A 16,763-nucleotide genomic window follows, 5' to 3' on the forward strand; every position below is an offset into this window, starting at 1 on the left:
GCCTTGGCCTGCCTGGGCTCAAGAGGCTTCTCCCTTCCTGGTCAGTATGCTGGGAGTGGATCTCTTGGGAACAAGGCGGGCTTAGGCTCCACCCGCCGTCAACATTGTGCGGCAGGAGGGATCACAGGAGTGTGACCTTGGGGTCTGGGTAGAGAGAATTTCCAGCAGCCTGGTGGCTGCTGGGAGCACCCAGGCCAGGTCAGATTCCATGCTTGGAGCCCTGGCTACGGCCACCACTGCCATGCGGTATGAAGGCAGAGGATCTCCTAGGAAAAGTACAAAGAGAATCCAAAGCAAAATCCAAAGCAAATCTAGCATATCTATGGAAAAATGGCAGGACCAAGCAATTATGCATCAATAATAACCTTGTTTGTAGAAGAACTAAACTGTTCAATTAACAGACACAGACTGACAGAATGGATTAAAATGCAGGACCCTTCTATTTGCTGCTCACCAATAAGGGAAAGGATGAAAAGATATTCCATGTTCACAGAAAGCAAAAAAAAAAAAAAAAAAAAAAATAGGAGTAGCTATCCTACTACCAGACAAAATAGACTTTAACATATAAACTCTTGAAAGAAGGGCATCATATAATGATTAAAGGATCAATTTAACAAGATGTGACTACAGTAAATGTATATGCACACAATCCTCTGGTGCCTGGCTATTTAAAACAAACGTTCATGGTTCTAAAGGGAGATATCAACTCTAATACAATTATAATGCGAGACTTCAACACCCTACTTTCATCAACTGACAGATCAACTAGAAAAAAAAAAAAAAAACAGCGCTAATCTCTACCATGAACTTAATTGATACCTACAGAACATTTCATCCCACAGTGACAAAGCACACATTTTTTTTTATCTTTTTAAGTCAGTGAACAGACATTTTCCAAAGCATGAAATTCAAATGGCCATCAGACTTAAGAAAACATGCTCAGGTTTCCTAGCCATCAAGGAAATGCAAATAAAATACACTACAACTTTCACCTCCCCCCCAGTTAGATTGCCTATCATGCAAAAATCAGAAAACAAGAAATGCTGGTAAGGATGTGGAGAAAAAGGTTCCTTTGTTCACTATTGTTGGAAATGGAAAGTAGTGCAAACATAATAGAACACAGCATGGAGATTGCTCAGAAATCTGAAAATAGACCTATCACCTGATCCAGTCAAACTATTCCTGGGAATTTGCCCAAAGTGAAGACAGCATATGAGAGAGTAATCTGGGTTCCCATGTTTATTGTAGGTCAAGTCATAATAGCTAAAGTGTGGAATCAACCCAGATATTCATCAATGAATGACTGTATAAAGAAAATGTCAAATACATACCCTATGGAATATTACTTAGCCATAAAAAAGAATAAAATTCTGCCTTTTACAAAAAAAAAATGATCCAACTAGAAGCCATATAGGTTCCCATATTACTATTTCTGTGAGCTGTGGTAAAACTGGCACAGAGAGTACAAATAAATGTAATCTATATGAGTAAAATTGATATTCTGAGATTTGGTTACTATTTACAGTCTTTGTTTACCTTCCTGAGAAACTGTTGAATTCTTTACCTATGGGAGCATCAAGTCTATGACTGTGAAGTGAGCTGGAAGTGTGCCATTGTAAAACTTACAAAAGAAAAAAGGAAAAAGGAAGAAGATAGACAAGTGAGGAACACAGACAAAAGGGCAGGTAGAGCGAGAAGTCTCACTAGGCTCCTAAATCTGTATTGTGAAATATATTCACCTTAAATAAATAAAATAGTAATTTAAAAAAATTTTTGGATCTGTTTGCCAGTGAATGTCATTTAGATAATAGAACCTAAACAAAACCAGTTCAGTACTCACAAATCCTGTTGGCCATCAGCTCTTTCTTATACCAGAGTCACCTACATGTGAGCTTTAACTCTAAAAGAAAGAAGGAGAACAGGCAATAGTAAGCTGTGTTTAAAGCGAATTTTCAAGCTGATGACCTGGGTAAAATTCATTTTTGCAGATGCTTTGATTTTATGTAGTGAACTGCATCGGCCGTTTTGTGGCAAAGATGATTTAAAAAGGTTGGATCAGGCCTGGTGTGATAGCCTGGTGGCTAAAGTCCTCGCCTTGCATGTGCCAGGATCCCAAGTGGGTGCCAGTTTGTGTCCCAGCTGCTACACCTCCCTTCTAGCTCCCTGCTTATGGCCTGGGAAGAATGGCCCAGTGGAGAAAGGCCCAAAGCCTTTGCATCCCACACCCACCTGGGAGACCTTGAGGAAGCTCCTGGCTTCTGGCTCCAGACAGGCTCAGCTCTAGCCATTGTGGCCACTTGGGGAGTGAACCAGTGAATGGAAGAGCTTGCTCTGTGTCTCCTTCTCTCTGTAGATCTGCATTTTCAGGAAAAATAAATAAATCCTATCGAAACAAACATAAAAACCACACAAAAGATTGGATTACTCTTAACTATGAATTAATAACAGAAAAAAGTGACCTGGGGATAAATGAGGGGCCCACAACGGTAGGAAGGAACAGGTACTCTGTGTGGGGTGGTGACAAGGATGAACCTGCAGCCAGTTCACTGGGGAGACAGTATTTGAGCATTGGTAGTTGATACATGAAATATATGGTACACTTCTATGTATTGGGAATAAAAGGCACTTAGGAAAAAGAAGGTGTGGTGCCACAAGGAAAATTCTGGGGATTTCCATAGTGGGTGAAAGAAATGGGCTAGAGCATAATGACAGACCTGGCTACAAAGGTAGGCTGGAGTTACACTGAAAAAAATTGAATTTCATTTTGTGGTAGACACCACAGATTTTTGATCAGATAAACGGTTGCATAACATCAGTAAGAGGAATCATCTGAGAAAGATACTTCAATTATGAGGGAGAGATATATCTAAGTGTCACCCACAGTTCTTAATGTATAAATAAAATTATACACCATATATTTTTATTTATAAAGTATAAGAAATCTTTAATAAAACATATGGGAAATAAATAATATGAACTGGAAGTCGTCGGCTAGCTCCACGCCTTCTCCGTGGGGGTGTCCACGGGGCCAGGGAAGTCGGGAGGCAGTCGCAGCAACTCGTCCACTTCTTGCTGCAAAGCCTCTGCCTTCTCATGCAGCAGCATCTACAATGAAAATGAAGGCCTGAGACCAAAGTGCACACGGCTAAAGAACTACCAACATTTCTACCATGGTCCATCAGGAATCGGAATAGTTACACACTAGGATTTAGGCATAAAAACTAAAACAACATAATTGAAAAACGGCCACGGAAGAGCAACAATTATAGTAAATGAAGTTGACACATTTAGTTAAAAGCATCTTAGCTGAACACGGCACTTAGTGTTACTCCCTCCCACCTCAAAAGAGCCTTATTATTCTCAGGGATTTATTTTATTGAAGATTTGACCACCTAAAAATTAATTCTTAATCTGTAAAATCTAAGATAATTTTATAAAAATTTAATTAGCTTCTGACAATGTATCCTTTATATATGCATTTTATTATTTCTCAAATTTAGTATGATTTCAAAGTCTACCAGTATTAAAAAAAAAAAAAACAACTCAAGTTCTTAAAGTTAACAGGGTTACTTCCAAAAAACAGTATGATGAGGTCTGGCATTATGATGCAGTGGGTTAAAGCCACTACCTGCAATGTTGGGTGCTGGTTTACGTCCAGCTGCTACACTTCCTATGAGCTCCATGCTAACGACCTGGGAAAAGCAGCAGACATGGCCCGAGTTCTTGGGCAATTGCTACCCAGTAGAGATCTCAAAGAAGTTCCTGGATCCTGGTTTCTAGCTACAGCTTGGCCCAGCTCTGGCCACTGTGGCCATTTGGGGAGTAAACCAGCAGATGGAAGATCTCTCTGTATCTCCCTCTTCCTATATAACTCTTACATTCAGATAAACAAATAAATCTTTTTAGAGAAGCAACATGAGAAACAAAAATGTATTTTTCAACATGGTACACAAAAGATGGCAATAAATACTTGCTGAATATGACCTTTCTTCTTCTAAAGATCATGTTAGTGGCATTTGTTACAGATGGGTTTTGTGTACAAATGGGTAAATATTTACATTACTTCTGCTATACATTTTTTATAATAAAAAGTTATAGCAAAATCACATGAAACGAAGTGAAAGTAGAAAACCACAAAAACACTGTTCTCAATCTGATAAAGCAGAACATTACACAACCCTACAGAAACAGGATGGAAAGGTAACCAGGTAAACTCTCCAGTAGCTGAGATAATGACGATTCCATAAAACAAACCTCGAACAAATTCTCAAAACTGTGCAGATCAACACTCAAGCTACTCAAAACCCATGGTCAGTGTAACTGGGATACAGAGAATATCACCATCCTCAAAGTAGTCATAGGTTTTTAAAAATATACACTGATTCCAACACAGCCATTTTGTGAGTACTCAATCCAAGCACTTGCAAAGATTAACATGTAGAAAAAAACAAACTACAAGGATAAAATCAGAGGGAATTAATTATGGGGTTGAAGATGAAGCAAAACCACATCTAGAGAGAAAAAGTTCGCTTGGGAAAGCACCATCTTCTGGGAACAAGAATGCCTGCAAAGGGAGAGGTGGCCTTTCTAAGCTAGACAGTGAAGGGGAAAAGACAGAAGTTAGGATCCTACAGGACAAAAAGAAGCATATGTTTTTTTCTTTTTAAAAACAGATGTACTGATTTATTTGAAAGGCAGAGTTAAGTAAAGAGAGGAAGAGATAAAGATTTTTCATTCTTGGCTCACTCCATGAATGGTCACAACGGCTAGAGCTAGACCAATCTAAAGCTAGAAGCCAGGAGTTTCTTCTGGGTCTCCCTCTTGGGTACAAGGGCCCAAGCACTTGGGTCACATTTAGCTGCTTTCTCAGGCCAGAAGCAGGGAGTTAGATCTGAAGTGGAGCAGCTGGGACATGAACCAGCGTCCATGCGGGATGCTGGCACTATAGGCAGGTGGCTTTACTTGCTATGCCATAGTGCTGGGTCTAAGAAATAAAAACTTCAAGGCAACAAACTACTAATTCATTCTGAGGTATCCATTAAAGATGGCTTTGAATGTCAGCCTTGTCCTGGAAATGTGCATCCATTCTCATCTGCACAGAATTACTTCACGAAAAGCCCAGGGATGAGAGATGAGAGTTCTCCAAGCCACAACAACCCCCCTCCAAAGCGACCTTGAGGTAGAAGGCCGTAACAACAATCTGACGAAAAATTCTCAAAAAAAACACCTGGAGATACTGATGCCTGAATCAGGAATTTAAAAACTCAGAAACAAACAGAAAAAAAAAAAAAAAAAAACCAAAAAAATTCAGAAATAAACACAAAGATTGACTGACCTGAGGAAAGAAACAGAACAAAAGGACACAAGTTGCAAGCCAGAAATTAATAATAAATAAATAAATAAATAAATAAATAAATAAATGACTAAATAACTAGTTCCCAAGAACAAAGAGATCTGAATAGCCCCAGCTCACATCTGACTATTACTTCAGGAGATTCTGAGTGAGGAACATTTACCTGAACCTTCACAGATTTCCTAATTTACAGAAACATCAGCAGAATAAAATGACTTGACCATCTTGTTACGCTCCATGCTTGTTACTAATCGTGTTGCTTCCCAGCTCCCAGCGTGGAGCTCCCTGTGTCGCTGGAGAGCCAGAGCCACAGCCGCTAACCACCTTGCCAGGAGTACAATACTAAGCTCTGCTAAAAGTGGGCTCTGGAGGGCCCTAAAGAGCAAGGGTTTTCTCTACCTGGTTTTGCTGTGTGTCCTTTTCTCATTGCTCCTACAGCACATGGCTGCTGTGCTAGGCAGAGCGTGGCATCCATTTATGAGTTTACAGTATTCCTTAGGGCACCTTCCCAGAGAGCTGCATGGGCACTTGAACTGGCTTACAAGCAAGTTCAACAGTACACCTGTAGTATTGTAGCACTATAGCTGGCACCCCCACCTGCCAGCCTTGGTATCCAGAGGGCCAGAGACATACCTGCCCTAGAAGACTGACTCACACAGCTGTGGTACTAGGAGCAGGCTCTTGCACGTCTGCCTTCTTTAAAGCTCGGCTGACCCCTCAGAGGCCAACCACCTGCTACTAATTAGTAGTTCTCTACAATTAACTTTCTTGATCAAGCTAATGTGTGGTGACTGTCTCCTACTGACTGGACCCTGACAGACACAGCCACCTGTAAATTCTGATACCTGTAAATTCTGTAAAGGTTACTAAACTATGTGCTTGCTTACCTTTGCAGAGGAAATGATTTGCTTGGCCTGGCGTCTTGATAAGTGGTCAACTGTTCTGATTAGCACTTCTGGATCTGCATTGGCTAAGTGTGTCAGGCTTTTGTAGCCAGCTTTGTACAATTGTTTTGCTCGGCCCTGAAAGGTATTAGAAAGAATTTTTAATCGGGGGAAAAAACTATGAGTTCTAATGAAGTGAAAAAAATTCGGCATGGGACGAGATAGGAATAAAGTAAGACAAGAAGGAAAAGAGCACATGAGAATCCTGAGGAATATAAAGTTAGACTTGGGTGGCTCCAGCTGAGCTCTTAGACAGCTGTGCGTGCAGAATAAGACAACTAGCATGGCTAGTGCCAAGACAGAGGCTGCTTAAGGCCTTTCACAAGGTTCTAATCCCAGAATCTTTCAATGTTCCCACCCCTATCCAGGGGACCACTGTGTAGGGGTGTGTGTATTTCTCAAGCCAAACTGATTCTTACTCAGGAACTGACTAATGGACAATAAGTTAAACCTAAGGGTTAGTTAGGAGAGAGCTAGGACAATTGCCAAGGATACTTTCTTCTCTAAGCAGCGTGTCTGAGGTGACAGTAACATCCACTGCCCTGGCCTGAGCTTGCACACCGCCGGCATGTACTGAAACGCCACAGTATAGCCACTAAATACAAAGGGCCTTCACAAAAGCACTTAATGACAAAACTGTGCAGCAGTTGGCTGATCTCAAAGAAACTTAACTTTTAATTCAATTTCTCCAATTTTTTAAAAATATTAAGTTATTTTCCTTTGAAAGGCAGATATTTAAGAGAGGGAAAGATCTTCCATCCGCTAGTTCATTACCCAGATAGCTGCAGCTGAGCCAGTCTGTAACCAGGAGCCGTGCGTTGCTCCAAGATCTCTCATGTGAGTGCAAAGGCCTAACACTTTGGGCCGTCCTCTGCTGCTTTCCCAGGCCACAAGCAGGGAGCTGGATGAGAAGTGGAGCAGCCAGAATTTGAATCCGCACCCATACAGGACGCCAGAACCACAGGTGCAGAAGTATGCTGGCCCCAGGGCTCTTTGATGTTTTTTTTTTTTTTTTTTTCAGGTTGTGTTTTTTAAGATTCATTTATTTGGGGCCCAGTGCAATGGCTCAATGGCTAAATCCTCACCTTGCAGGTGTTGGGATCCCATATGGGTGTTGGTTCATGTTCCGGCTACTCTACTTCCCATTCAGCTCCCTGCTATGGCCTTGGGAAAGCAGCAGAGGATGGCCCAAAGACTTGATACCTTATATCCATGTGGGAGACCAGAAGAAGCTTCTGGCTCCTGCTTTCAGATCGGCTCAGCTCTGACCATTGCAGCCATTTGGGGAGTGAACCAGCGGGTGCAAATAAATCTCTAGAAAAAAATGGGATTAGTTTATTTGAAAGGCAGAGAGAGATCATCCATTCATTGATTCATTCCCCAAATGGCAGCAGCCAGAGCTGAGACTCACTGGCATGCAGTGCAACCAGGAAGCAGGAGTTCCATTCTAATCTCCCACACAGGTGACATGTGTCCAAGTACTTGGGCCATTTCCTGCTACCCTGCCAGGGTTGGAAGCAGAGTAGACAGGACTCAAATTGGCACATCAATATGGAATGCCAGCTTCACAAGTAGCTTAACCCAATGTGCCACGATGCTGGTCTTATACATAAAAGTACTGTATGTCAATGAAAATGCATTAAAAATTCAGACATAAACAAAAGTACCTGCCAACTATTTCTAAAAAAAAGAAGAAAGCAAATGATCTTGATGCCACAGAATGACCATTACTTTCTTAAACATACACTGAGATTAAAATGATGAAGTTAATTCCCCACTAGAGTGGGGTTAGGGACAGATGCCAGCTAGGGACAAGGGATGGCCCCTAGGTCTTGGGGAGAGTCGTCTCTACCCTTACAGGTCTTTTTGTAGTGTTTGTATGTTTTGTTGTTATTGTTTTTACAACTAAGAGTGTTCATCAAGTCCACATCCCAATTCACAGGAGACTCCTAGGGAGGCCAAGGAAGAAATTGAACAAACAAACAAAAAAAACCAACCTCCAAGACAAACAGGCCATAAGACTCCTACATGCTTATTGTCACTGACATGAATTGCACCTGACTTTTCTATTCGTTGAAATAAACTCAACTGGGCAATGGGAAAGCTACCTACCTCCAGCACGCCTGTCACTTCCATGAGAGGGATCAGCTCTGCCTTCACACAGTATGTCAGCTTCTTGGTGAGCTCCACCAGCAGTGCTCTATACACCCAAAACTCTTCCAGTTCCTGAGGAACACACAGGGACATGCGCATTAAACTTTTGTACCTTACCTGACCACTGCATTTGAGTGGTAAGGGACTCAGAGGGGAGTTCCCTGACAGAAGTTCAATAATCTGGATTAATGCAGAGATGAAAGATGATCTGAAGCAAAACTGTTAGGAGACATGGTAGAGACCCTCAGAAATTTGAAGAACTAGTTTTTAGGTGAGGAAAGCTATGGGAAATTGAAAAAAAAAAGTAAGAGCTATAATCATTTTTAGCAAAACATTGGATTGAAGATCTGAAATTTGATATCTCTTTTTCAAGTGTCTTAAAAATAAGTCCTACTTCCGGGATTTATTCCAAAGAGAAAATATTAAGTATGGAAATGTGGATGGAGAAGTAGGATTCTTTTTTTTTTTAAAGATTTATTCAGTTTATTACAAAGTCGAGAAGTAGGATTCTTATACCCACACCACTGAATCATGGAAAATAACAATAGCAACAAAAACTTTAGTAAAAATACTCCTAAAAATAAAATACTAAATATAGAAAGATTCAAATGCAGTAAAATGCCCAATGCAGCGTTATTTAAACCAATAACTCAACAGCCATTCATTTTCTTTTTTTAAAGATTTATTTATTTATTTGACAGGAAGAGTGACTTTAGCAGGGTTGGGAGGAAGAAAGGGACAAAGTGTGTGTGAGAGAGAGAAAATATGAATGAGATCTTCCATCCACTATCCCATTTCCCAAAAGGTTGCAATGGCCAGGGTTGGTTCAGCCTCAAGCCAGGAGCTTCATACAGGTCTCTCTCGTGGGTGGCAGGGCTTTCCCAGGCACATCAGCAGGGAGCTGGACTGGAAGCACGGCAGCTAGGACTCGGGCTGTTGCTCTGATACAGAATGTTGGAGTCAGAGCAGCAGTTGGATCTGGTCCCTAAGAGCCAGTGTCAAAAGCAGGGTGAGTAATTGGGTGTTCACTCTATCATTTGGTCTTCATTTAAGTTTGAAATTTTCTGCTATATTAGCCTACTTTTTAAAGGCCCCATTCTAGGCTTTGAATATAATTGTGAGAGTAAGGGAGTCAAGGAACAGCATCATCCAGCTATTTTGTGACCACGAAGAAAGTAATCACAAACATCCCCCAGGGGAGTGCTTGGGTGTGAATCTAAGGTCCTGCTTTTGATGCCAACTTCCTGCTAAGGCAGACCCTCCAAAGCAGCGGAGATCAGTTCAGCTGCTGGGTCCCTATCACCCACGTAGGAGGCCTGCACCGATTTCTCGGCTTCAGGCTTTGGCTCAGTGCAGCCCTAGCCACCACAGGGATCTAGAGAATGAACTCAGGGATGGGAGTGTGCTCCTTCCCTAGCTCACCTCCCAAATGAGTTTAAGTATGAATTCTAAGAAAGAAGAAGGTGGTTTATAATAAAGACGGCATAGTGGGAGGAAGGGAGGAAATAGCAGGACTACTGAATTAATCAGCCTTGAAGATACCTTACTTCTGGCCTTCTCGTTACATAAACTACCCACTTTCCTTATTATTTAAACTTAAATGAACTATGCTTCTACTTGTAGTTAAAAACATTTAACTAAATACAACTGCATTCTATTTCATACCACTTAAGTAACTTTCAAAAAAAATCACTTGCAAATACTGAAAGACAGCAAATGACAGCACAAGTTGTTGCAAGTTTTTCTCAGGTTCTACATGTGAATTATTTCACTCGAACAATTTCCTAAGGCTCAAGCCCTCATAATCTTAAATGAAACAAAGAGAAAGAATATGAACCAAAGTGTTAAAAGAAACATAAAAAACTTCATGTATTTCAAAAGCTAGCTTCTCCTTATTACCCATCACTGTTGTTTATTGCTTGACTAACATGTGTTTAGAGATTATAAGCTAACGATTATTTGTTTCTATTTATTTGAAAGATAGCATGAAAGCAAGAGATATCAAATTTCAGATCTTCAATCCAATGTTTCACTTCCCAAATGCCTGTAACAGATAGGTCAAAGACAGGAGCCAGGAATTCCATCTGGGCCTCCCATGTGAGTAACAGGGATCCAAGTATTTGAGCCATCATCTACTTCCTCCTGAATGTGCATAAGCAGGGAGCTGAACCAAAAGCAGGGAAAGAACTCAAACCAGGAACTTCAGATGGGATGCAGGCATCCAAAACAGTGGTTTAACTCATTATACCACAACATCTACTCATTAGATATCATTTAAACACCAACATAAGGAAAAGAATGTTAGAAGGTACATTTGCAAAAATAGTTATTATTAAATCCAAAGTGAAGTATTTTTGGATTATTTACTTCTTTCATTAAGACATGATAGAATTGGGCCCAGCGGCGTGGCCCACTGGTTAAAGTCCTCACCTTGAACGCACCAGGATCCCATGGGTGCCAGTTCTAATTCTGGTGGCCCTGCTTCCCATCCAGCTCCCTGCTTGTGGCCTGGGAAAGCAGTGGAGGATGGCCCAAAGTCTTGGGTTCCTGCACCCGCGTGGGAGACCTGGAGAAAGTTCCTGGCTCCTGGCTTTGGATCGGCACAACTCTGGCTGTTGCGGTCACTTGGGGAATGAATCAGCAGACGGATCTTCCTCTCTGTCTCTCCTCCTCTTTCTATACATCTGACTTTGCAATAAAAATAAATAAATCTTTAAAAAAAGACATGATAGAATTAAATGTCACAACATAGAGACTATAACGTTTCAAGGCAGGAAAAATGAAGTAAAATTTAAATTTAGAAAAGATAATTCATGGGAAAAAGTTTTGGAAACAGAAAGGGGATAAAAACATGGCAATCACTATTCAATAAAAATATTTAAATGAGCAAAGTTGGCTTACATTATAAATTAATCAATAATTAAATGAATAGAAAAGGCTAGTAAGCTAACCTTATTAGTTAAAGAAATGCTGAAGGCTTCTTTTAATAAGTCTTAGATCAACCTACCACAATTGCATATGTTAAAAATAGTTGTCTTCTTGAATGATTTTACACAATAAACATATGATATAGACACCAAAAGGACTTGCCTAACATTGGAACCAAATGTGGAAAATTATCATGGCAATCAAGGGAATGCACTTGCCAGTCATCACTAAGGGGTCAGCACACACAGCGCAGTGGGTTAAGTCATCACCGAGGGGTGGGTACACTTAGCACAGTGGGTTAAGTCATCACACGGTAGCTGCTGGATATTAACTTATTCACCAAACCCTTGATGCCTGTATCACTCAGAAGGAAGACCACCACACAGAACGTATGTCAGCAGAGAATGGTTATTTTTAAAGGCTAATTCCAAATTCCTCAACTTAATTTTATGATAGATCTGAGAGCAGAAGTACCTTTTACTTGCTTGTTCTCTATTTTAGTTCGTTCAGTACTTTTTGCCTTTTTATTGGAAATTACATATATACTACTTTTGAAAGTAGGTACAAATAAATGTACAAAATACATTTTGAGTACTTTGTCTTAAGAACAAACCAACAATGAGAAAATACTAACATTAAGATTTGTTCACTGGTTTATGAGTTGGTAACAGTTAAAACAAGAAGGTGCACAAAGAGTGATTTCATATGCTTAATGGAATTACCTCACAGAAATGCAACACACAAGATGAGAATGACGCAGCTCCAGTAAGAAGATTCTGTATGTATCCTCGAGGCATGTTAAATTTTTCAGCCACACTCCAAATGTTTGTCTCTTTGAGCAGGGCATAAAGAACAAAAGACAAGTAGAGTCGGTTGACAATGTCCTTGTCCACTTTCTAGAAAGACAAATTTGTGTACATATTGAGTCTACTAAAAATACATGTTACAGTCAAATTGGACTAAAAAGAAAGTAAGTAGACTTTTTTTTTTAAAAAAAAAAAAAAAGATCAATCTATTTTTAGTGGAAAGGCAGATTTTACAGAGAGGAGAGACAGAAAGATCTTTCATCTGCTGGTTCACTCCCCAAGTGGCCACAATGGCTAGAGCTAAGCAGATCTTTTTTTTTTTTTTTATTGTTAATTATTTTGCATTATGTGACAGTTTCATAGGCTCTGGGAATCCCCCCCTCCCTCCCCCTCCCCTCCCCCCGGTGGATTCCTCCACCTTGATGTAGTATTACAGTTCAAATTCAATCAAGATTCTTTCATTGCAAACATATACCAAGCATAGAGTCCAGCTACTTATTGTCCAGACTGGTTGAGGTTGTGGCTAGGACTTGTTTTCCTTTTTTTTTTTTTCTTTTTAATACACTGGTTACGCAAAACCATGTCAATTCCATAACATTGCAAATTGCTGTTGATGTTATATTGGGACTCTTAATTGACTGTGATGATATTCTGCCAGCTCAAACTTCAGAGCTAAGCAGAGCTTAAGCAAGCAGCCACGATCTTCCCCTGGAACCACCATTTGGGTGCAGGATCCCAAAGCTTAGGGCCATCCTCGACTACCTTCTCAGGCCACAAGCAGGGAGTTGGAAGGGAAGTAGAGCAACCGGGATATGAACAGGCGTCCGTATATGATCCTGGCCCATGCAAGGCGAGGCCTTTAGCCACAAGGATATCGTGCTGGGCCAGTAAACAAACTTCTATAAAAGGATAGCAAGGATAGGATGATTCCACAGAGGCAAAACTGATGTGTAACACTGAATTTCAGTAATTCAAATCAAACAGTACTCTTCCAATTACAAAAAGAAACAGATGTCAAGGCGGCTATTTGGCTTGGCGGTTCGGATGCCCATACATTTATCTGAGTGCCTGGGTTTGCTTCCCAGTTCACTCCTGATTTCAGCTTCTTGATAATGTGGGCTCTGGGAGACAGCAGATACACTCACATAGTTGGGTTTCTGCCCTGTCACCCATGAGGGAGATCCCAGACTGAGTTCTGGGCTCCAAGTTGTGGCCCAGCCAGGTTGTGGCTGTTGAGGCATCTGGGAGGTAAGCCAGTCAGGAAAGCACGTATGTATTGTCTCTGTACCTCTGTCAAGAAAAAATGAAAAGAAGAAAGGAAGGAAGGGGGAAAGATGGGTGAGATAGAGAGAGGAAAGAAGCAAGCAAGGAGCCAAATTGTCTCAGTTTAAATAAATCTTCCTTCCATAGGTAATATAGTGGGTTGAATTGTCTCACACACACATCACCCCACCAGCAAAACACAACAAAAAGTGTTCAGGTCCTAATCCCTACACTCTGTCAAAGTGATCTAATTTGATCAAGTTCGGAAACAGGGGCTCTACAGCTGAACCAGAGTCTGCACTGAGCAGAGATGTGGACCCAGAGAGGGAGGCAATGTGAAGATGAAGGCCGAGTCTGGAGGGATGCAGGGAGAAGCTGAGGAACGGGAAGGCGTGCTGGCAGCCACCAGGAGCCAGAGCGCACAGGGCGGCCTCTTCTTCAGGGTCTCTTAGAAGAGTCAAGGTAGCTGACACCTTGCTTTCAGCCTTCTTGCCCCTTAAACTCTGAGAACATTTGTGTTCTTTAGTTGCACAGTTTGTGGTGGTTTGTCATGGCAGCCCTAGGAGATGAATACAGCGAGTGAGTGGGACATCTCTACGTTTATTGTGGTATTGTGTGTGACTGTGATTCTAAATTAAGCAAAAGAATTTTAATCAAACGCTAATAAGGCTGTCTTAATTGTAAACTAAGAGTAAATATGAGCAATGTTCCAAAGTTAAAACACTAGAAAGGAGGCTGATGTTGGGAGGCATTAAGCTGAGAAAGCATCATAGTTGAGCTGGTCCAAAACATGGCTTTTTAATTTCCCAATTTTGGTGCACCTCATTGTTAACTATAAGTTGAGATAATGTAAGTTTTGCTTAGAATGGATTTTTCTCAGCCAAGAAAAATTATATAATTACTACCTGAAAGGTAAAATGCTGTCAATGTCAAGGTCTTAAGAAATTTCAATTTAACTATACTTACAGAAATACTCAGATTGACTAATGGAACACAATTTAGCTTACCCTACAATATTGACCAAAAACCTGGTACATGATTTAAGATAATTTTTTTTTCAAAAAGGATTTGCAATCTGGTTTATTTATTTATTTTTAAGTATTTATTTATTTATTTATATTGGAAAGGCAGAATTACAGAGAGAAGGAGAGAAAGATCTTCGATTTGCTGGTTCACTCCCTAAGCAGCTGCAAAGGCCAGAGTTGAGCTCATCTGAAGCCAGAAGTCAGGAAGCTTTTTCTTGGTCTCCTATGTGAGTGCAAAGTCCCAAGGCTTTGGACCGTCCTCTGTTGCTTTCCCAGGCCATAAGCAGGGAGCTGGATGGGAAGTGGAGCAGTCAAGACACGAACCGTTGTCCATATGGCATCCCAGTGCATGCAAGGCAAGGACTTTAGCCACTAGGCTACTGCTCTGAGCTCTTCCTGGTTTATTTTTATCTATCACAAATGCATAAAAGATCTTGCATCAATGCCGCACAAAGAGGCAGAAAAAACCTTCAGAAATTTATCTACCTTTGGTTTACCTTCGAAAAGTAATACATATTGAAAGTTTTATAAAAATTCTCAAGTTCTATGTATGTCTAGTTCTGTGATAGACCAATGCATGAGTCAGCTGTACCCTTTTATTGAAATGCAGGAAAATGTCATCTTCTAATTCTCAGAATGAAATCTGTGCTGTCCATATATGTAAATTTAAAAGAAATGGCAGGTAAGATAATTTGTTTCAGTGAATACTGGAATATCAAGAAAAAATTAACTTGGAGTATCTGAAGGTTTGGTTATCAATAATGAAATTACTTCCACTTCTTTCAAAGTAAGTGCATGCATTAGACACTTGTTTCATGCCCACTGACTGAATGTGAAAGCCTCAAAACAAGATATCATAGAAAAGACTATTAGCTAACCCACTCCAGCTTTCTGAAATGCTTTTCATATTATAAATACTCTACTGAGAGTTTTCTGAAGACAAGGAACAACAACCAAAAAGATACACAACAACAAAAAACTGTATACTTCTGGTGCTTAGAAATATGTCACATTATAAAATATCAATTACATGAATTTAAAAAACACTATATGGAACAGCGATCAAACCAATAAAGGAGATAATGGTATTGTCTGTTGAATGAACTTAGTTCACTATATAGAAAAAAAATATTTTTTGAAGTACCTTTTTGATGGCTTGACCTGATGCTTTCTTCCCAATAAAGCTCTCAGAGATTCCAAGACGAGAAGCTACATTTTGCTCTGCTGGACTGAGTTGGTTAAACTACACAGGAAATACATGGAAAAAATCAGATCATAAGCTTTACTTTTATTTGGAGCAAATCTATGTGATATTTCCTTGTTTAATTTTGAAGGTAATGAAAATGGCATAATGTATTTATAATTACTGCAAGTTTAAAAAAGTATTATTATAATTGGAAGAATTCCTTAAAAGAGGTGGTCACAAACACTGTGTGACTTTGTTTAATATTGGAGGTGGATGGGGGAAGGAAAAGAGGGAAATATTTTGAATGTAACTGTGCTGTAAACTACCCCCTAAAACTTTACACTAATGACTTAAATTGCAGGAAGCGAATTTCCTGTGAGCTATATATGGAAGTGGGCATTTATGTGAGAGTTTAACACACACATGTCTCACACAGGAGTGCTCAGAGTGACAGCAGGCTTTGGGTCCTGATTCCAGCTTCCTGTTTGTAGGAAGGCAGACCCTGGGAGGCAGTGGTGATGGTTTATGTTATTGAGTTCCTGCCATCCACGTAGGATGCATTTGGTTTGCATTCCTGGCTCATGGCACTGGCCTGGCCAGCCCTGGCTTTTGTGGACAGTTAGGGAATAAATCCCTACCCTTCTCTCTCTGCCTCTTAAATAAACTTTTAAAAGCTGTATGCTATTTCTGTTTAATATGTATTCACACAGCTAGCCTGGCCATAAAATCAACATTCATTTGTATTTATTAACACACTGGGCTTGGTGTCTCACAAAGGTCGGCTCTGGTAGAGGTCTCGTATCATTAAACTCCCAACCAACAGCAACGGCTTTGATTTCACTCTGGGCATTACAGAACATAGTGGTCACTAAATCATAATAGCAACTGTGGGGAAATGGGACCACAGACAAATCCTTTTGTTCCTTCACCTTTCTTCATTTTTGTAGTAATATGTTTACATTTAACAGAAAATGAATACTTGAACAAACCTAAAATATTTTTGTTAATGACTGGATACACACACAAACACACCCACAACCTGTGGAATACTACTTACAATTAAAGAATGGAATCCTGCATGTTCAACAAATTGCATTTGCAATT

At 40.3% G+C, this 16,763-nt stretch overlaps 1 protein-coding gene across 3 annotated transcripts in view; it reads right to left on the reverse strand.

The window, feature by feature from the left end:
* Positions 1 to 2,695: 2,695 nt before the first annotated feature.
* Positions 2,696 to 16,763, reverse strand: part of HELQ (helicase, POLQ like) — a 47,773-nt gene continuing 33,705 nt past the window's right edge. The window contains exons 14-18 of one of the 3 annotated variants that reach the window (XM_058667064.1): positions 15,618 to 15,716; positions 12,102 to 12,275; positions 8,410 to 8,523; positions 6,241 to 6,375; positions 2,696 to 3,105 (exon numbers count right to left, since the gene is read on the reverse strand). In XM_058667064.1, coding sequence (XP_058523047.1) covers positions 2,992 to 3,105; positions 6,241 to 6,375; positions 8,410 to 8,523; positions 12,102 to 12,275; positions 15,618 to 15,716 — 636 coding nt within the window. In that variant the 3' untranslated portion in view covers positions 2,696 to 2,991. Of the gene's footprint in view, positions 3,106 to 6,240; positions 6,376 to 8,409; positions 8,524 to 12,101; positions 12,276 to 13,741; positions 14,008 to 15,617; positions 15,717 to 16,763 lie in introns of those variants that run through there. The other 2 variants (XM_058667067.1, XM_058667066.1) reach the window with 2 other exon arrangements.

The sequence above is a fragment of the Ochotona princeps genome, chromosome 7 (genome assembly GCF_030435755.1).
Source record: "Ochotona princeps isolate mOchPri1 chromosome 7, mOchPri1.hap1, whole genome shotgun sequence".
Classification (NCBI taxonomy): Eukaryota; Metazoa; Chordata; class Mammalia; order Lagomorpha; family Ochotonidae; genus Ochotona; species Ochotona princeps.